At 39.3% G+C, this 22,041-nt stretch overlaps 1 protein-coding gene and 1 long non-coding RNA gene across 3 annotated transcripts in view; one reads left to right on the top strand and one right to left on the bottom strand.

Annotated features, from left to right (window-relative positions):
- The first annotated feature begins 14,434 nt into the window (after positions 1 to 14,434).
- The window catches only part of atp1a3b (ATPase Na+/K+ transporting subunit alpha 3b), a 28,300-nt gene continuing 20,693 nt past the window's right edge, over positions 14,435 to 22,041 (top strand). Inside the window, exons 1-2 of one of the 2 annotated variants that reach the window (XM_032557641.1) lie at positions 14,435 to 14,682; positions 14,788 to 14,885. In XM_032557641.1, the coding sequence (XP_032413532.1) occupies positions 14,880 to 14,885 (6 nt within the window). In that variant the 5' untranslated portion in view covers positions 14,435 to 14,682; positions 14,788 to 14,879. The remainder of the gene's footprint in view (positions 14,683 to 14,787; positions 14,886 to 22,041) is intronic. The other variant, XM_032557642.1, reaches the window with a different exon arrangement.
- On the bottom strand, positions 15,868 to 17,196 carry LOC116716799 (uncharacterized). The gene is made up of 2 exons (XR_004338626.1): positions 16,988 to 17,196; positions 15,868 to 16,866 (listed from the first exon to the last, which is right to left on the bottom strand). It is a non-coding gene; the product is annotated as an uncharacterized LOC116716799 (long non-coding RNA).

Genomic DNA, 22,041 nt, shown 5'->3' with positions numbered 1-22,041 from the left:
CTCTCTGCACGGATCAAATCTGCACTTGCCAAACTACTTGCTTGCCAATTCTTTTCTGCTTTCTCACTGATCTGCTTTCTCACTGCTTGTCAATTTAACGGTTTTCAAACTGTCAGAACTTAAAGATTTTGGCCATATTCCTTGCGATTGTTTGACAAGTAAATGCAGAACTGATAGCACACTTGTGTTCTCTGCAGCCATTATCTGCTAAGCGAGTCTTAAACATCTGTTTCTCATTTTACTGATACTGTTTTAGACCACATTTAATGTGTCAAAGAAAGTTTTAGCTTGGCACATATGTTGATGATATAGCTAATTAAAATGGATAAATTCTTTTCACTATTTTGAAATAACTTGGTTATATCCTACAAACAGGGGGAAGCATATTAACTACACTGCTATTTTTCATTCTTCTATAAGATATAGGAACTTGTTTTAAGTCAATAATTTTGTAATAATCACACAAAAACAATACTCCACTGGCAGATTATTTCACATATAATGACAATTTTCCCATCTTAGAAGTGAAATAATCTGCCAGTGGAATTACGACTTTGCTTTGTATCAATATTAAGGATTAAAATAAAAGCTCCCATATTTTTCTGAAACCTTATTTGTAAGTTAGCATTGTGTTGTTACAATTATAATTTCTCCGAGCATTTATATGGAGCCCTGCAGTGAAATGAGACTTTTCAACAATATGCTGCCCTATTCATGGGTAACACATGAGTAACAAGATGAGGAGAAATGCTGGGATGACCTTCTTCTGTTTGGGGTTGATTAATAAAAATAGCTCACATCTGTCATTCTTTATCATTCCCAAAAGTGATTAACCTTTCACCTGGTGTATCTGTGGAATAATGAGGCTCACATTTAAAAATAATGCAATATCGAGTGTGTTTGTTTTTGAGTGTGCTTGAATTTGTTGTTTAAACTCCAACAAATTAATCCAGAGGGGAGAAAAAACATATATAGTGAAGAACCTGTTTCCAAGTAGTTAACACTCAGTCCTACCAGAGGAACACAGTCTGAGGGAGTCAGTAATGAGCACAGAGCAGCCCCTTTCTGCCAGAGCAGCGCTCAAGATAAGGACATGAATGCACATCCAGTGGACAGGCCCAGGGGCCGGATGATACAGAGACACGCATACAGAAGCTGCACTTGACACAAACAAGACAAATAATCTTCTAAAATTAGCCCACACAGTGCAGAGACACATTTTTTTTCTCTGCAATCTTTGAAATTTTAGCTGTGCATGCGTAAGTAGTCTGGAAGAGGAGGAGCCGGAGCTGCCTGGGCGAGGTGGGCCATTGTTTGAGGTGAAACATTGCTGAGGTTGCCCGATTATCACAGTGCCATGCTGGCACTCCATCACTCTGACTTATTGGGTCCAGCAAGAGCCAGGCTCAGTTGCATGCGCAAACTGGGTCACGTTCCAGGCGCAAAAACGCTGACATACGCAAGTAACAACATATTAAGATGGACTTTGCCATTCTTCTGCTCTATAGTATATGTTTTATCAAACTCAGTGGAGAAATAATTTATGGGCAGAGGAGGAATATACTACATGCTTGGTCTGGAACACTTAAAATATGAAACAGTTTTTTTTTTTTTGTTAAAAAATGTGCTCCAGCTCAGTGTTCCTGCGTCTCTTGCACCTTGAAGAATAATTAAACATGTAGGATTTTATTTTAGCAATATTATACATGTGAAACTTGTCAAAGTTGCTTTATTTATTCTTCAGATTCGTTCATTTTGTTTAGTCAGAAAGTTATGTCTCCTGACAAGCTGTCGTAACAGTTGTACTATGTTGCTCTTGACAGTTGGCGGTTACCATAGCAACCACTAACTGTCAGCTTGTCCCTTTTTTCTGTTGCCGTCTAAAAATGTGGTGTGTATTGAGGATCAGCTCTGTGTTTTCTTTGCAAGTATCATTTTATATTTTAGACAAATTGAATTGTCTACATCCCCAGAGTTTCATGTGTAGTTTTGCCATGTTTTGTTTATGTTTTTAATTGTTATCTTCAGTAGTACATTTTAGCTGTTAACGTTACATCTGTTAATTTCTGTCAACTGTTCATTGAGGACTTTTAGCTCTATAGTTTGTTTAGGGTTATTTGTTGCATTTCATTTAGTGCATGGGGGCAGAAGCTGCTCGACTGATATTAACCACCAACTTGATATTTTTCATTTGTTAGAATAAATACAGTGAGTGTCTGTGGTAAAGCCAACTGGACCTCAGACAAACAAAGAAGGACTACAAATGCTTATAGGATAATACATCTCTTGGTGCTACAGCAATGTTTATTGTCCTGCTGCCACTGGGTGCAGGTGATTTCTTTCCAACTTAGCAGTTCTGACCTTAGGCCCATCTGCCTTGAGGACGTTTTGTACCATTCATGCATCCATTATGCAGCTTAGGAGCTGATTTTGTATTTTACTGTTGCCTCACATTAATGAGGTTCTGGGTTTGAATCTCAGCTGGATCTTTTCTGTGAGGTGTTAGCATGTTCTCCAGGAGCATGAGTGGACTCCCTTCAAGTACTTTTAAATTCCACCATCAGTAAAACTCATGTTACATCAAGTGCCCAATTTAAAAGGCTGCTAGCTTTGTTTTGCTTACATAGTAGTCTATCCTCTTTGCCCAAAGTCTGCCAATCTGTGTACTTCATCCCAATATCTTCCACATGCTTGCACTATTTCCTCTTATGGCTCCAAACTGGATTTCTTGTGGCTTTCTTTTAATAAATGTTTCCTTCTTACCACTCTTCCATAAAGGACAGATTTATAAAGTGCATTACTATTAGTTGTCCTGCCAACAGATTCTTGAGTCTCTTCTTAACTGCTCCAGTTAATGCTCTCCTTATCAGTGTAGATGGACGGCCATGTCTTGGTAGGTATCCCTCAAATGTGCTGTGGTTTTGGATTAAACAAGCCTGAACACAAATGCCACATTTTCTAGATATGAATTTGCCAAATAATTATAAAAGTGTGTAATGTTTTCCTTCCAGCTCACAATTATGCTTTTCTATATCCCAGTAAAAATACTTTGTAATTGTAATTTGGTGAAATTTGGAGAAGTATAAGGTGTGTGGGTGCTTTTACAAGGTACTGTAGGTTTCAGATAATAGTAGAAAAGTGACCTTTCCTATTAGTAAGCCGTCATCTTCATTTTTCTTCGTGAAATGGAGAAAGGAAATGAATCCCTTTCATCTAACTTTTACCTCCATTTTCCCCACCTAAATTAAAACTGGATCTTGAATCTTAAGTCTTAATTCTCTAGTCTCTCATCTTTTGCAAAGCACTTCTTATGCAATGCAGTAAAGTGACATGCTGTCAATTTAATCTGAACGGGGTGACGTCTGCATGTGTGTCACAGAGTCGGAGAGAAAGAGGCAGAGAGGTGGAGTTTGGCTGAACAAGCTGAACTTTAAATCCTCTTAGGCTCCTAAAACGAAATATCTCATTCATCTGTCTGCTGTCTGTCTGCATCGCCTCATTATTTCATCCATGTGTCTGTTTCATGTAGTAGTAAATTGCTTTTGTGGTTCAGATGAATACAGCTGACATCTTGCTGAGTTTTTTTTTCCTCTCAGATTTCCTCCCACCTTCCAGTACTCTCTGTACCAGCTCTTCATTTCCTCTCTTTTACTCGACTCCTCTGAGTGTTCTCGCCTCTCTGCACTCTCTCCATCCCTCGGCCCCCCTGCAAGGTCGTTCCCAAGGACGGTCTGCTCCCAGCATCCCCCTGCCTGATTGGCCGACGGGCATTAAAGGGCCGGTTCCCCCGTGGTGCACATGGCTCCTCTTCAGCTCTGCCACAACACTGTCATCGTTGCCATCACTCCTGGGGCTACTTACTGTACTCCCTTCACACACACACACCTACAAACTGACTCACATGCCGCTACCAGTTCATCCAACACCACAGAGAGCACAGGAAGCTGACAATATTGCTTATATCCTCGTGATCTAGTTTCGTAAATCAGGTTGGGGATGCTTCCTCACTCTGCATGACAGGTTACTTATCACAATGATAAAAGATGCTGGGCTGTGCACACCCCAGTGTGCACTGGCAGAAAAAAAAACACTTGACCCATGCTGACAGAGAACTAGCGCTGACTAAAGTAAGCAAATATTTCTTTAGAATAATATGCGCACTACAAGCTTCTGAACACACAAAAGGACCCAGACAGTCAGCAAAGTGGCCACATCACAGCACAGGCTGAGTAAAATGTTCTGTCTGGGCTGGAAGAGGATTTCAGGGTGGCTGGTAAAGCATAATAAGAGAACAGTAATGAAAGGATTCAGGAAAAAAAAAACTTGGTGCACCTTTTAATAGGTTTTCCAGAGAGCACATGTTCAGTGAAAAGCTTCTCTGCTAATCTGCTGAGTTATAATCACATCCAAAAGCCATTTTCCGTTCATCCTGAGGGCCTCATTTACAACGTCACAGTGAGGCATATGGTGCAAACTGATTTAAGCATTTTGTTATCAGTTAACCAACAGGAAGAAAACATTCTTCAGACTTCATTCAAGTCTGAGTAACTAACTCAGACTTGTGGTCATTAACCATTTTACATGTAATGACCTTCATATTTAATGACATATTATGAAAATAAAATCCAACACGAATTAACCTCATTTTGCAGTAGGATTATCTGATGCTGACAAATTAATCTAATTTCAGAACAATTCTTCAGTTTTAATCAATTAATTGGATTATTATCCTACTGGCCCTGTGATGAGCTGGTCACCTCGCCTCCCGCCCAATAAGCTCTGGAGATTGACACCAGGGTCCATTTTATTATAATTTTTTTTCTGGATCAGCCCACCAAAGTTTTATTTTAAATGTCTGGATTTTTTAATAGTTCAAGATACCATGTACTCTGACAAGGTTCCCATCACGTCCAAAAGAGAAGCAAGCCCTCAGCCTTACACGTGACTCTTTCTATAAAGACTGGAAACAAACAACATTTTTCTTAAATATTTTAATGAATCATTTTACATGCTTATTTTCTGCCTGAAACTGTATTGGATACAAAGTTACAGGAATTAGTCTATTCCTTTAAAAAGCTGCCTAAATGAGTATTTTTTTAAATAACTTCAAATGATTTATGACGTCTTATAAAGTCTAATATAGTGTTGACCATTCATTGTCCAATTTACATCAACAAATCATTTCAGAGTTACAAAAACATTTAAAAAGTTCCAAAATTTTCCAATTCCCTAAATGCAAAGGCGTTGCACACAATAGACTTTAAATTATATTCAGATTTTATCTGGCATGCTTTTTGCTGTATTCAGATTTATTCTAAGATAAATATCAGAAATTAAATTCCCTAAAATCCTCAATGTATTGGAAATCCATTGTCATAGATATTCAAAACTTACAAAATAAACACCTTAAATGTTTTAATGTAGCAGCACAATAATGCTTTAATTTAGTTTTGTTTTAATGCAATTTCTGTCTCAGTCCCAGTTCTATTCCTCCGAACAAGCAATGAAACTAATAAATGCCAACAGCAGCTCCTCTGGTGGTTTATACTCAAAAAGAGAGAAAATCGAACCCATCAGAGAACATGTGAAAGCCATCAGGGCATACAACACATCACATAATGAGAAGAGTGGTTTTTGAAAGCAGCAAATGGAACAAACTCATTTGTGTTTCGTAATGCCGTTTGTGCCGCTGCTTGCATCTCTGAGACATCTTAAATCACATAAAGGGCTTTTTGGAGGTGAAGGTTGTTGAGGCAAGGATTCGGCCTTTATTGCGTTTCTACCTACGATTCCTGCAGTGCAAACACCAAAACCTGGAAGATTCTGTGATTATCTTGCATCTTAGCCCACACCTTCCCCATTCAGGCCAATGAAAGCTGCCTTTGTGGGTTTTATTCAATAATAATAAAAAAAAACCATACAAACAAACAAATGGGACTGAATTCATTACTTTCTTGCAAGAGGCAGTACAGTTTGCAATCACAGAGGGAAGTGAACAAAGCAAACGTGAAAACATTGTGGTTTTCAGTTCAATTAAAAGTGAAATAAACCCTGAAAAAGTTTTTCAAAAGACAAATATGAAGAAACTCCAAGATTTAAATGAAATACGCGAGTTAAATTGGTGATCACTGAGCAAGTTGACATTAGAATTGTAAACATTTGAAAAGTATTGTTCTGAAAAAAACCTTATAATTACTGAAATATTATATCTAGTACAATGTTACATTGAGGGGCTGCATTGTGGTTCAGCTGGTATCACTGTTGCCTTGCAGCAAAAAGGTTTCTGTGTTCAAATTCTGGCCAGAGTATTCTGCATGCAGATACTGTGGCTTCTTCCCATTGTCTAAAAACACGACTGTTGGGTTAATTGGTTCCTCTAACCTGCCCTTAGGCTTGTGTGGGTGCATACAGATTGCTTGTGCTGTGTGTTTCTGTGTTTTCCGGACGGACTGGTAACCTGTCCAGGACGTACTCGCGTCTGACCCAATGACTGATGGAGATAGACACCAGTCCTGACTGGATGGAAGGAGCTACCTTACTCAATAGAAGTAATAAAAGCTTTAAGTGCACACATCATATTGGGATTAATGGGTTTAAAGGACATTATCATGTGCTTTATGTGCTTATTAACTTAAAGGAGGACAAATACTTGCCTTCTAATGGCCTTTCAAACTTTCAAAGGCAGCTTTTAATATCCTATGCTTTCATTTTTAATATTGCTTTATTCCTGTTTCTATTTATAAAGTTATAACTTCTTTAATACTGATGGCTTTTTCACAAAGTGTTCCGATCAGTGGTAACGTTTCATGAGGAACATGACCTTTTCTTGAGAGTATGTTCTGGCTGAGTTGAGGCATGAAGCAGAGCTTTGCTGCAGTGGCTGAGATGCATTGAGGAAAAACAGCATTCGGAGGAAGAAGGGGAGCAGAGAGAGGAGAGAACAGGAGGAGAGGTTGTGCTTTCAGACTGGATGGACAAGTGGAGTGACAGAGGAGGTGACTTAGAATAATTTATTGTGCATGAGTTGAACATTAGCTAGACTGAGGCCTGTGTAGATTTCACTCTTAAGAAACATCTGAATGCACCAGCAGCTCTCTGTGTTTTCTGTGAGATTCTGTTTCCTCATGCTGGCTTCATCTGAATAAAACTCTTCTTTTTCTTGCCTTCTGTATTGAACATTTTCACATAGCCGGGGAAGCTAAGCAAGTTTTCTTAAATCTCTGCAGTTATATAAACTTTATTTTTTTCATCCTGTCTATCCAGTCATTTCAGCTAAACAAAAACAGAGGACCCGGTGTTATTCTCTGTGGCATGCCAACATCGCTACTAACTTTTCTGGAAACTCTGTAATCTGTGTAATCTACACAGGGTGTTAACAATTTCATTACATCATCTATGCACTTAAATTCATTACAAGAACAATTGACTCCACCCGACATTTATGTGCCTGGAGCACAAATGCTTTGTGGTGCCCCACCCAGAACAGGAATGACCAGCAACTCAGTATTTTTCAGTGCATTACTCTTAGACAAAGACAATAGACTTTAAGTGGTATTAAAACAAGGCTACAAATAAAGCCTTGTTTATTTGGACAATGAATTAAATGTAACAATGAGGAGTGTTATACTGAACTAGGGCTCCTCCTATAAAGTGCAACTCAAGTAAGACTTATTTTTTTGCATTGTTTTCACATCGTTGTTTGATGCGAACCCATAAAAACATAAAAATAGTCTGACTTTACAGAGGAAACTGACCAATATAATCCTGACAAATTTTGCTTTCTTGAGGAAGATTTATTAGGAGCTTATTAAAATTGAACATCTTTTAAGTCTGCTGAACTTCTTCACATATTGCATATCAACAAACTTTAAGACATTTTTGAAGCAGGATAGATGTAAAAGGTTGCACCCAAAGTTTATGTCAAAGTGAAACCTCTTGTTTGTACACAAGCTTTGCACAAATGCTATTTTCTATTTTCTCAGCTTTATTTACCGTTTAGAGGTCGAATGAAAATACAGTACACACCACATATTGTCAGTGGAAGTACTTTACTCTGTTTTTACTGTGACTTTAGTTTCATAAGATTTATTTTGATAAAAATTATTTGGAAAAGTGTTTCCTCTGCCAGAATTTGGAACTTAGTGACTCAGTTAATTATTTGTATTATTTCTTTTTCAATTCTTTAAAATACCAGAATTTGAGCTATATATTTCTTTCTGTCTAATGACATGATTTCAAATGTTAAATCAGATATTCTCATCAGTCACGCATGCTCTAACCTTTTTCTGGAATACTTTTTTACTCTTTCTTGACTAATTTCCTTGTTGGCTTCTGCCTTTACTTGAATAAAAATATGTTGAAGTAGTTTTACTCTAGAGTAAGTGCGTACTCTACACACCCCTGGCTGTAAGTCTGTTGAGGGATTTAAAACAACGACCAGTCTGCTCAGATCTCAGATGAGACCACCAAAAGATACAAAAAGTCGTTTCTAAAACTCCTCACAGGTCATCACTGGACCTACAGCAGGTTCTTGAAACGGTTGAAAGTACATGACTGTACATCAGAAAGATAAATAGCATAGTTTTTATTTTTGTAATCTTTCTACAATTTATTTCCTTGACTGCCTAAAAATGAAGAGAATTGGCTCTTAGACAAACTTACATTTCATTAAAAAGACAAAAGGCTCGTCTTCCCTTCCAAACTTCCTAATAAAACTTTAACCCTATGACCCTTTTGCTCTTCTGATAACCAAGCCATCACTAACGGTCCTGTTTCACTAAATCCCAGAGGAATTTTCCACCGCCCGTCCCCTCTGTCCTTCTTCATCTTTGTCTTACTTATTTTTTACACTCTACCCTCGTCCTTTTCCTCCACCTCTCCTCACATGCTTCGTTTCTGTCATCCTCTTTAAACCCATCTGCCTTTCAATCATCTCTCCCCTGCCATGTCAGCTCTCTCGTCTTTTTCCTTCCCTCCCCTCTTTTCCCCTCTCTCTGTCTCTTTTCCTCGCATCTCCCTGTTCTGGACTTTGTGAGCGGAACACAGATTATGTCAGACGTTTATAAAACCGGATTAGCCAGGATCACCTTCAGCCAGGCACGCGCACATGAACACGCGTGCACAAAGACTAATGACTCCATGTATCCCTATTTATAAACCTCAGTTGTAGCTGTTTATAGGTTTTCTTTAGGTGCTCATAATGGTTTTGGACTGCCAGGGTCATTTATTTTAATGGAGGAAAAACAATCAAAAACTTGCTCTGCACTGTGTAGTCTCTATTTAGGGAATGACCTTAGGTTTAATGGGTAATGTGTTCAAGTAATTTGCATCAATGTGTTGTAAAGTCTTTCCAGTTATTTCATAAAACTGTATGGATGTTACTTGAAACTACAATAATGTCCCTAGCAAAGTCATATAATTGATCAAAAATCTGCTTTGAGAATTAGTTATTTCCATCTCACTGAATAATCTTGATTACAAATTTTAAGAAGCAAAGATATTCTGCACATTTCTCAGATTAAAATGTATTAACAATAATTACACTTTAATTGGGAAAAACCCACAGAGGTTGGTTACTAATCATGACTTAACTGAGTAAAAAAACAGAAAGAAACAACCAGATCTAAAGATATTAATGCTAATTCTACTGTGTAAACTAATAGCACGGCTGAATGGGGAGTTTATAGTTTGTGAACTTAATGTTCAAATTACCAATTAAGCTAATTAAGGCCAGATGACTTCATTTGAGTTTAAAATCTTGAAACAAAGCATACTATTAAAAAAGAAAAGTTTATTACAAGTAAATCTGACAGAGTGATCAGTCCTGATATTGACCTGATATTGGTTGGGAAATGATTCACTGTTGTTTCTGGTTTCTATGAGAACTGCATCGTTCTTCTGGAGGAGGAGCGACATGAGGGCCTGATCGACCAGTCAGAGATCTTATTGTTTTGTTTTGCTAAACAGCTGAGGAGAAAGTGTTTTTTTTATAAACACAATCCTTTAGACCAGAGAGAGGAACTAAAAATATTATTGTTGATAAAATACTGTATCATGACTCAAGCTGTTTTCACATTTAAGGTTTTAAATATTTCATCATGAATGACAGGTTTACATTCAAAGTTTACCTAAGATTTTAAGTCACCTAATTGTGGATTATTTCCAAAGCTATCGAATGAGAGTGAGAATATTTTGATCCTCTCCATCCTAACCTAAGACAAACAATGCTGGCAACTATCTGGGGAATCCTGCAGCTGTTTTTATATCAAGTTAATCAGATTTACTATTTTTGCTGGAGAGTGTGAAGAAAAAGACTAAGTCCTATTGTTAAATCAAAAGGTACTTCAGCAAAATTAGTTTAAAGGTGTAGCCACTCATACAACCGGGTTTAGCAGTTTCCCCCCTGCAGATTTATTTACTTCTTAGTGAAGTAGTACATATTTGTCATATTAGAGATGAAAAATGTCTGTAAATCAATGTGATATATATCACAAATGAAGAATTTCCACATGCATATGTACAATTTTCAGAGCTGCTGTATTTTGAACTAAAAGAAACGGTTCTTGTAGATGAAGGTTCAGATCTGAGGTGATTTGCGGACTACAAATCTCCCAAAATTGTCTCCCGGCCAGCTCTTCTTTCCCAGCATCACCTGACTTCACTAATGCCTTTGTGGGAGTAAATCTCTTTAGTGACAAATCTTTTAAAACGCCACCCAGGAGGTTCTGATTTCTTTTGTTCTGTAGAAACTAATAACCCTATTTTCTCTATAATGCATCCTCAGCATAAAAATCCTCCATGGATGCAGTGCAATAGCATCCACACTATTTTTGGCATGACGATTCACTGACACATGCTGTTCTATTTTAGTCTAACAGAGGCATATTCTCCTCAAACCTACACAGACGCACGACTATTGACTCTCAAACCTTGTGACATACGACTCCTCCACAGCTCTGACTCACACACTGGACGGTGCCACCATGCTTTCCAGTATCACACACCATATGTTTTCTCATGCATACTGCCACACATGTGTGTGAGGTTTCATCCTGAAACCAGTCCTGTACTGAGCTGCTTTTCAAGTCACACAAATCAGCACTATAATGATTAGCATAAAACATCGTCACCAACATGAAACCAGTTTCCTATCATTAAATCAGTCACAACAGCAATAATCCTCTTGATATTTTACCCCTCTGTCTCTCTTCTCCCTCCTTGTTCCTTATCTTGTCTCCCTGCATTCCCCCTTCCCCAACCTCCTCAACACCTGACTCAGCAGAACAAGTCAGAGGCAAGGTCATCTGGCTGCTGTTGCTGTAGCAGGAGAACTGGGTGATTTTTCTCCCCTCCATGCTGGTACTAAGAGGACTGTGAGCTTTTCCCAGCGGGGGAATGAGAGGGTGGTCAGAGGGGGTACAACATGAAGGCGTGACAGAGGGTAGGACGTGGTAATGCAGGCAGCCATTTTGGTTTTAAATGAGATTGAGAGAGCTTTATTAACAGCACTCTAACATAACATGGACGAGCAGCACTCTGCATCATGATTAAATTAGTGTCCAATAATCTGTGTAAATTGTCTGACTAGGATAAATAATTAAACAGTTTTTGATGCAAAGAGTCTAAGACCAAAAAAAAATTATTATCAGAAACAGGAAACTCAAAACTCTCATGAACAAAAAACATTTTTTCAATAACAGAATCCACAATTAACCTTAACTGTAAAGACTCTAGAAGTTTTAATTATTGTTTAAAAGATTAATTTGTTTCCAAAAGAGCTTCTTCACTTGGTCCCAGGAAAATAATAAGTTTAAATACTGTGATTTTCTCTTATCATTATGACCATGAGCTTATACATATTAATTTTAGTTATTCTATGTCACTGTTACTATAATTTAATTTCTCCCAACACGAACCTTACTGACCTGACAGGTAAAATTAAAATCTGTTTTAATCCAAATTCTTCAATTTCAAATTCAAGCATTACAAAATATAAAATAACATTGAAGTAAATACAGTAAATACATTTAGTAGAAAACTTGCTAAAGGCTGCAAAACACTTGGAACTGAGGTTAATCATCCAGCAAGACCTTAAATCTACAACCAAAGCTGCAGTACAGAGGAATGACTTGAATTAAAGCATAATCCATGTGTTAGAAAGCAGCAGACCTAAATCCAGTTGAGAATCTGATGTGATTCTCAACTGGAGATGTGAAAGAAGTGTGACAATTATCCACCTGTCACATTTTCAGATTTTTGCTTGTTAATAGAAATTAAAACCATTTTGCTCCTAGTTCACAATGACACACGACACAATGTTAGTTTTTCACATAAAGGCCTCATTTGGTATTAACATGACAAAAGTGGAAAAGAAAATCAAGGTGTATGGATACTTTGAAAGACATTATATCTGATATTCTGAACATGTGACGTATGTTGGTATTTATGTGTTCACATGAAGTTGGTGTATAGACAAAAAGCTAAACTGGAGAAGTGATTATCTTGGTTTCTGGAAAGGCAGGAAAAGGGTAAGCAGAAGTCTCACTGACAGCTACAGAAATAATTTGACAGTAGCGCCTGCCTTAGGTTACAGGTGCCATAATCTTTGTCCAGGCCTCTATTACTAATTTTTGTCCATCTCAAGAAATGTTGTTTACCATTACAAGCTTTTTGGTCGTTAACCTCTGTTAAGAGGTGCCAGCAATTTTTTTTCCAGTTTTGTGTGTATATTATGGATTAGAGGCAATGTTGGTAAAGGGGTTGCCATGAGGGCCTGATCAGCCAATCAGAGATTTGCTTGTTTTGCACACTAAACAGCAAGTACAAAAAGGTTTTTTATGTTTGAAAAAAAAAGAAAAAAGCTAAGATCAGAGAATCCAAAAATAATGTAATTTTAGTACGATGTTATCTTGGTGGAAGCATATTTTCGTCATTGACAGTGACTAAAAGGTCTGAATTAGAGACAAGGTTATGTTGATTAATGTTTAATGTTTAAGAAAGCTTCATACCTAATACACATTAATGAGTTGTATTTTTAGCTAAATGATGAAGTTAATCTGAAAATATAGTACCCTCTAACATTTTCTCAAAAGCATGCAGTAGCAATTTATCAACAGAATCTCCTTGTATCCACCTTATTTCTCCAGATTTTCACCAAAACACCACAAAAACTTCCAGCGGAATTAAGTCTATGTGCATTTAGACTCAAATAACAACTCAACTGCATCACGACAGCATGTTTTTGAGGAGTGCTGCAGCAGAGTGTCCTTTAACCCCGAGCAAACCCCAGACCGGTGCTCTGAGGTCCAGCGGTACTGCGCGGTCATCACTCAGGCCCTCAGCAAGGAACGCAGCGAGGCATGGCTGCAATACGCTGCAGGGACAAATGACTCTGACAGCTTTACTCAGGCATCGCTGCGCATGCATGTGTATGCTACCCTCCTAACTCCATATGTATGTGTGCATATGTGTGTGAGAGCTCTCACTGCAGCATTATGGACTCACAGCTGCATATAGGCCAGCCTTGGTGAGGAGAACGTCCTCTGTGTGTCTGTCTTTGAACTCTTTGGCACTGTCACAGAAACACATCTGTTTTTTTCTCCTGTGTTCATGCAATATTCTCTTTCCACGCCCTTGACACACTGCGTGCTCAAAGGAGGCAGCATCCATCAAATTCCTCACGTCCCATGATTTAAAAAGGTCCTGGTAGATGCAAAAGCTTTTTAAACATGTTTGACTTATTCAAAAAAAACTAAATAATGCTAGTACTTTAAATAGACAGTTGGGTTTCTTCCATCAAGGTACACTTGCCTTCACCTTTTGACATAAAGTGCTGACTCTGCATTGACAGAACTGTACATGTGCTGATATGAGCAGTAATTGCTGCTTGCTGATGTCTGCAGACATGAACAGAAACACATTGCGTGCAAATCTGTGACTCCAGCCCTCATTACTCTTTCCTTACATTTTGAACAACCCACCACGCACACCTCTATTTACACCTGCAGGTAACTGGAGATGTGCTAGAGATGCTCGTGATAAGATGACTGAAGAGACATTTAGGTGTGTTCATCACATGCAATATAGCAAAACACAAATCCTCTATTTTGGGTGTTACATAAGCACAGAACATATGAAACAATTATAGCCACGACGACTTGGATTCTAACCTTGTGCGTCCAGGTTAATATATATATCTATATATTTATAGATGTATATATATAAAAAATCAACCTAGAGACTCGCGATGCCGCTGGATGCGAGCTGTGGGATTCTGCAGTAAAGCAGGAGGGGCAGCTTAGCTTTCTGATTGGCCCGTAAGCCGAGACGCTCGGAATTCCGATTGGTCGCCTTCGCCGGCGGTGGGCGGGTCCAATCGACCCCTTTCGCTTCGCCCATTCGCTCAAGGAGGCGCTTCTTCCCCCGGCGGAGTGGTGCAACCTGGAAGAACGGGGAGTACTGCGGCAGCCGGCAGAGCCGCGGAAGAGCATCGAGTCCTGGGGAGGTAGCAGGTTTTTTTCTTGCCGGGTCCTTTTCACCGCAAGTATCAGAGAGCAGAGGAAGGAGCTGGTTCCACGCGTGATGCTCCGCTTGAGACCGCGACATTTCATCTGAAAAAAAAAGAAAAAGAAAGAAAGACGTCTTACAGGAGAAAGAGGGCAGCCTGACCTTTTTTTAAAAAAGGTTTGAGCCTCTCTTTATCCCAACTGTTCAGCCTAGACTGCAGATATCCTCTCTACTGTGTGTTTAAAGCTAAACAACTGCGCTTACACTGTTCTGCTTTTCAAGGCGAGGCATTCATACACTGACTAATTCAACGTGAGGGGCTGACACCTCTCAAGCGGTGCATCACCTGAGAGAAGAAGAATAATTGCGCCAACATGGGGGTAAGACACACCATTTCCAACTTTCTTAACTGCGTTGTAGCCCAGTCGAAGTGGCCTGAAAACCGAGGGGTGGTCTCTTACCTTTACTGGTATATTTTGAAATAAATGAGCCGTGATGTCATTTGGATTTCCTGTGCAGCCTCTGTGTCTGAGTGACATTGACTCTAATGCGGAACTGTGTTTTACCCAGCTCTCTCTATACTGCGACAAACTGATGCGGCCAGAAGCTCCTGTCAGATCAGAACCGCTCAGTTGGGTTTTCACCTCTGCGTCAGGTTTAAAGGTTCGGCTGAGTTTAAATCTGATGCATAATGCAGGGGAGAAGGAAGGTTGTCTTGTTAAGTGTCTCGTTTTGCCGTGACCGTAACCTTGCGAGCCAGTAGGCCCTAATCGGTTTATTCCTCCAGATTGCTCTTGTGTTGGGGGGGGGTTAGGGCGGAATGGCACGTGTTATCTGCGCCCATCGTGGTTTAATAATGTTATATTCAGGTGTTATATTCACATACTTATGCAGCTCTTCCTTTGTGATGACAGAGCACATTGAATCCACCTTTCTCCTCCCCCTCTTCATCTTCTTCTTCTCCTCCTCTCCGGCTCTACGCAGCTGCTTCTGTGCCATTGGAAGGCATTTAGCACTGAGGACGCGTCCTTTCCACTGGATGCTGTCAGCCGAAGACACCCTAATGGCCCGTGCGTCATAATGCGGTTACCAGGAATAAGTGTCTCACCAGCTTATTTCTCCTTTAATTTGTGACATAACATTGGAACTCGATAATCGCCAGTAATGGTCACACTCTCTGGTGAAGAATAATGAGACGACGCGATCTGGTCTCCACGTCTTCATGCGCGCATCTTTAACCCCCCCATCTTGGTTAAACTTGTCATAGCCGTACCAGTGAATGAATCAATAGGTGAATTTGCGAACCCTGGTGGAAAATCACCAACTGTGAGCTGCATGTGAAATAATAGCCGGTTTTGCGCATTTTTTTTGCTTCATCACCATTTGGTGATGCTGGTTGTAATTTTTAATCTGATGCAGCGGCACGCGGGGATGAATGATGCGGCGGCGTGACGCTGCAGACGGATCTTCAAGGCGGCGGGAGAGGATTTATGGGTCCGTGTGAGCCTCTTTCCCTACTAAAATGTGCTGCTTTTGCGGTCACTGCGTCAAAAAGAGACGAGGGAACAGAAAGTGCTTACGCACTATGTACTGATGTGGGGACGTTTGGTTGTGGCTGTATGTGGTGTGAAGGGGAATAAGTTATCCTTTGGGGCACAGTGTGTTCCTCCAGGGGTTGGCATTATGGAAGCCAGTAATTAGAAGAGCAAATAGCAAAGATCTGTGAAGGATGCTGAGGTGACCCTGAACGCTGGGGAGAATAGATGGATAGAGGTTCTAGAAATCCTACCATTAAATGACCAGATTTCCATTTTTCCTTCACGCTTCTTTCCTCTTTCCTTCAAGAATGTCCTCTTGGCGCACTGTGCAGCGGCTGTCCTTCCACAAGGCCGCAGGGGGCATCGCTTGTGACGCCGCTTTCTGCGTCAAAGCAGGGGCGGGGCTTGTGCCGTGGAAATTCCCTGCAAAGAGCTGTGATAGGCTGGAACCAGGAGCCACGCACAAAAGGGACAGCACTGATGCTGTATAGAGAAAAAAAAGCTTTAACATGTGTCAAGAACACAAGGAAGACATTTATAGATATTTCTAATTTTAGCAAGCATCCCTTCAGAAAAGGATTTTCACTCTCTGACTCCGCCTCCTCGTCTTGCACGCGGTTCCTTTTCATCCCTTCACTGTTGCAGCTTTTTGCCTTACAGAGTCTGAAATTGTTTACTGTATAGGAGGAATATAAAATGAGATGTGCATCAAGGGCTTCATGGCTGGATCGACTGCTGCTGTTCACCTTCAGACACGTGATTCAGATGGTGGTGGTTGGGGGGCGCTGATGAGAGAACAGGAGGAAGGACAGCTAGGTGGTGGCTGCATTTTAAAGAGAGAAACAAGGAGTTAAAGCAATGGCTACTGAGTATGGACGAGGAGAGGGGGAGGGCTGCTTGACTGTATATCCTGTTACGGGATAATGACCTGAAGCTCACATTACCGTGGCTTGTGTTTCCCTCTGCTGCAGCGGGTGGGATTGGTTATCAGGGGCAGAGGAGACAGATGGGTAGCAGAAGGCGGTGTGGGTCTGGGTGGTAAGGGTTGATGAGCAAGGATAGAAAAAATAGGATGTCACCGTGTTTGTCAGGAGGTCATACTGCCTGAGAGCAGTGTGACATTAAGTCCTTTGTAAGATATGGGATATAAAGGTTTCTAGGACAGTGTGTGCATTTATTTTTGTACCACTAGGGCGTGTGCAGGAAAGAGGAGACATTATGCTTTTCTAAAGGTAGTGAAGGAGCTGTGTGGCTGCTGCTGCTGCAGAGGCGCAGCCCTCAGTTTGGTGCAGAGAGCTGCACCTGCTGCATGATGCTTTGCGGTGGCTGGTTAGTCCCTCACGATGTAGAAACCAGCAGAAAGAAAGGTTCATATACGATGTGGTTCCCCTACATGTGTCCAGGGATTCAGTTAAGGTCAATAGGCTCCTTCGATTTAAGCAACATGACAGCTGCTGCTCAATGGGAAGCAAAAAAGACGAGCACCACTCAGGAACATTCTGATTTCTCTCATGCAGCTAAAGGAGCTACATCTCCTTTTGGCTTAAAAAAATCAATAGTCCTGAAAGGTCACATCTGTGCTTCATTGCTTCAGCTACACCCTAGTTTGATGCAAAGACTAGTACAAATGAAAATGTGCCTTGATGCTCATATTCATTATGCTCTTTGCTCTCTTGCCCCTTCAGATGGTCAGCTGGATTCAGGGATTTAACCACAATGAACCCTTAAATTAGTCATAATAAGAACAGATTTCCCTAAATAATATCTGGTTTATCAAAAATAATTCCTTTTTTTCTATCTTTCAAATTACCAATCCAAGTTCTGTGACTAATGTAATTGCTAAGACTTTCCAAATTCTCTCTCTCCTATACTGTAAGACACATCCATATTTGGTCAGGTAAGATATCTCCTCCTGCAATTCAATTCCGTTGTTAAACCAAGATTTACTTCCGATTAGCTGATCATTACCTCTTGACAATTCTTCTGTGCTGTGAGGGAAGAAATGATCCAAATTGTCAAGTAAACTATTGTTGTTCTCTCAGATACACTCAAATAAGAGAACAGATGAGAAACTTGTAGAAAACTTTCATTCATTCAGAGTAGCTGAACTTTAGTCACAAGGCCTGATTAGCATTTGCGGACTTATATTAACTGCTTGTTTTTGTTTTTGTTCGTTTTTTGTTGTTGCTTTGACTGAGATTAAAGTCAGTTTTGACTAAACAACCTTTTACAGTAGTTAACCCAAATTGGTAGCCTGTTTTGCCCACTTCCATTTCATTTTTTGAAATGGAAGTGTTTATTTCTCTTGTTAGTTGGGTATTTTTATGAACTATTAGGATAAATAATGACAATAAAAGACCCATATCAAAATCCATTTATAAATATGATTCCCTGCAGGGAAATGTTATACAGTAAGTAAATAATATATATTTAAAAATTACTGTACATATTGTTTGTCTACCCTGGCACAAAATGTCCCCATAGGATGTTGATGCAAGTCCCTATATCTCTGGTGGCAGGCAATTACTTTCTGTCCTGGAAAATGCACACAACATCACGACCAGATGTGCAAAAATACAAAATGGAGGAAGAATTCAATTAAAGTGAATGTTTTTGAGCCAGAATTAAGTAACTTTAGTCAACACTTTCACATAAATAAATGTGAATTCAGCTGCCATGAGAGGCAGGTCTGTAACTTTAAACTTAACCCAACATCCACTGTAATCATCCAAAGGTCCACTTCTGTAACTTGCAGGCTACTTTTCCCATAAAACACAGAAGTTAAACCATCTTTCCTCTAAAGGTCAAGTTGTCTCTTTACGACATTACTTTAAAACAAGATTATATTAGACTTAGTGATTGATATGGCCAAAAGTTTCCAACTTAACATGCTGATGGTCTCCCATAAAGAGAGTGCTTCAAGAGGGGTAGGTTGCCTGACTACAGCAACATGACATTGACAACATTTCAAGGCGTTGTCCTGGAGATGCATGTGTCCCTATACGAGTAAATCAAGGCACAATGGGCAGCACTGCACAGACACAGTTTTTTTTTCATTCCAGTTTGAAGATTAACACTGAATAGTGAATTCTTTCATTGGATTGTTTCATTTGTTTTAATGTCTATTGGATTTTTCAACATTGTAAATATGTAGTGAATATCAGCTGCTTTAATAAATTTAGTCAGTCTGACCAGTCTTATGAATGAACTGAGAAAGTACAACACATTTAATCAATAGACGACAATGGATAGGTGATAAAACATTAAAGCAGTGTGCAAGCTTTATTAATTAAAGCTGATAAAGAATTTTGGAGTTGCCTAACAGACTAAAGAAAAGATATTTCATAGCCTAATTCTGGGTTTTGACTTCAATTTAGTCTAAAAGAGAAAGAAACAATGGTAGAAAAATTAATGGATTAGTATGATAAAATAAATGGCTTAAGATTTTTCAATTAGCTATTTATGCTTTTTTTATACAATACTAGAAATACATTAAAAGATGCAAATGAACAACTAATTCAACAACTTTTTAAAAGAAAATAAGAAAATAAACATTTTATTGCTAAAAGTGCAACAACATTAACAGTTTAATGGCTGCTCTGAATGTGTTGTTCTTTCAGCAAAAGGCCCTTTTTTGAGTCTGTATACTCCAGTTAATGATTAATCAATTACTAAATTAATTGTCAATTATTTCAATAAGAGATTTGATTAATCATTTCAGCCCTGCTGTAGATAGAAATGACCCCAACAAGTTGGTGGCTTGTAGAACTTCATTCATAAATAGATTTGCATACATGCAAACATATATTTGTTCCTTCTTTCCTGGACAAAACATGTCTGCACGTTGGGCCCCAGAACCACAGCGCTTCCTTATTTTGCTCTTCCAGGATGACTACTGCTGCTCAAACAATCAGAAGCAGACATTTGGTGTAAATATTGCAACAATTTAACTGGGCAGGAAATGTTATTGAACCAAACGTGGACTTCCTTTGTGGCATCCTGACTTGTGTTTAGTAGAGTGTCAGCAGTGGCCGTTGTCGTGGCAATGGTGAGTTGCATAACAGCACAATTTGGAAAGTTTGAAAAATACATGATTCATTTTTGAGGAAGGTAATCTAATGGCTAAACTAATAGTCTCTTTGACCAAGTTGTAGAATCGAATTGACAAGCGAAGAGTCTCTGGAGATGAAAGGTCAAAATTAAGAGGTGTATTCCTTTACAGATACATGCTTTAACCCTAAAATTAATTGGTGTTAGCTTCTGTGTGTGTGAGTAGGTGTGTATGAACATATGTGTAGCTCTTTTCTACCACCCAGTCCTACAATTACTCTCTCTCAGAGTGAGTCAAAATGCTCCCTGCACAAGACGGGAAGCAAGGTTTACAATGCTAATCCAATCCAGTTGAAGTGCTGCACAGTTCTGCTTACTGGGCTTGATCAAGTCACACAGCTACACCGTCATTTTTGTTGCGTGATCAGATGAAGATGGTGACAGGACACACAGATGGGCTGCAGGAAGCGAAATAGAAAAGAGGGGATGAGATGGGTTGTGGCTTAAGAAGGGATTTTCAGTTTCAGTTGTGTTTGACTTTGTTACTTTTTGTTTATTTTTTTTATCTTTAGAGTGAACACAAGGGAGATGATTTAAAGCTAAAGAGAGTTAATCTCTCTTTGTGTCTGCAGGGTTTAGAGGTTGAGATTTTCTGTCTGCTTTTATAAGCATCTACATTGTGTTGCATTAAATATTTATCGGTCACAAATGTTATTTTATCAAATCAGACTGGTGCAATTGACTAATTTTCACAAAGCTTGAGTGAAAGCATTCACTTTACTGGGTAAAACCATTGATTTTACCAAGCCTCAGACAAGCTCACTTCTCTCAGGTAAATGTGAAGATTTTAAAAAGCTTTCTTTTTCCTGGGTGTGCAAAGCAGCAACAGTGGGGAGGGAGAAGCACACATTGGGCTAATCCAGTGCTGCATTCAGAATGCTAAATCCCAGTAGTCAGGTCCCTTGTTCTCCAGCCTGAGCCCCCCTTATTTGGCCCAGAGCCCTCCGTCCTGCTGCAAGAACCAGCAGATGGCCCAAGGACTTTGCAAGGTTGCACAGAAACATAATCAGTGATAAATGAATAGCAAATTTACACTCAGCTGTTGTAATATTTGATATTCAGTCCAATAACAGCATGTATTAAATGCTGCTTTGTTGTTTTTCATTAGATTGTCCATGTGAAGGACAGGAACAATCTAGTAACATGAGCCTGAAGGGTACACTGGTAACTTTGCCATTTATAATTAACATGGCTCTAACAATCAAACCTATAAGCCTTTACTTATACCACTACAAATACTCAATCATATGATTACTAAGATGGTATTCCTCAATAAAGCCTTTAGTTTGATTAAAGTGTGTATCATTACCACAGGACAAAATTAAACAAAGAAAGAAAAATCTACAAATTTAATATGGCATAGTAATTAAAAGGGGCAAGCAAATTTAACAATCCTTGTTTATGACCAAGAACTGTAAGACTAACAAGGTTTTTATTTCATTACTTCATGAGTACATATTAAAAATAAAGGCCATCCTGGAGATGTAAATGTGCTCTTTCGAGTCACAGAGCTTCTCAGCTTTATGCATATTTCAGCTGAACAATGACGCAGACTGGAGGTCGAGGTCCTTCACATTCCCCCTGGACAGAACATAGTGGAGAGATAACCCAGATTGGATCAAATGTCCACCTCTAGTTACCTTTTAAGATGCTAAGAAAGAAGTATCCAGTTATGTGCCTTTGGTTTTAGTTTCACTCATTGTGTTGTAAAGTCACCAAGTGAAAGCTCATGAAAAATTACTGTCTTTAAAACAAAGGGAAGATATTCATCATATTTCCTGTTCATTTATCTGAGGTCCGTTGACTGACATTATGATATTGGTTTCATGTAACAAAGCAGAGAAGCAGAAATGGTAGAGTGGGAAGTACAGTTAATCTTCACACTGCC

This window comes from Xiphophorus hellerii, chromosome 3 (assembly GCF_003331165.1).
Source record: "Xiphophorus hellerii strain 12219 chromosome 3, Xiphophorus_hellerii-4.1, whole genome shotgun sequence".
NCBI classification, from domain to species: Eukaryota; Metazoa; Chordata; class Actinopteri; order Cyprinodontiformes; family Poeciliidae; genus Xiphophorus; species Xiphophorus hellerii.
Note: the sequence above shows the minus strand (reverse complement) of the source record. Positions and strands in the feature narration are given on the sequence as shown.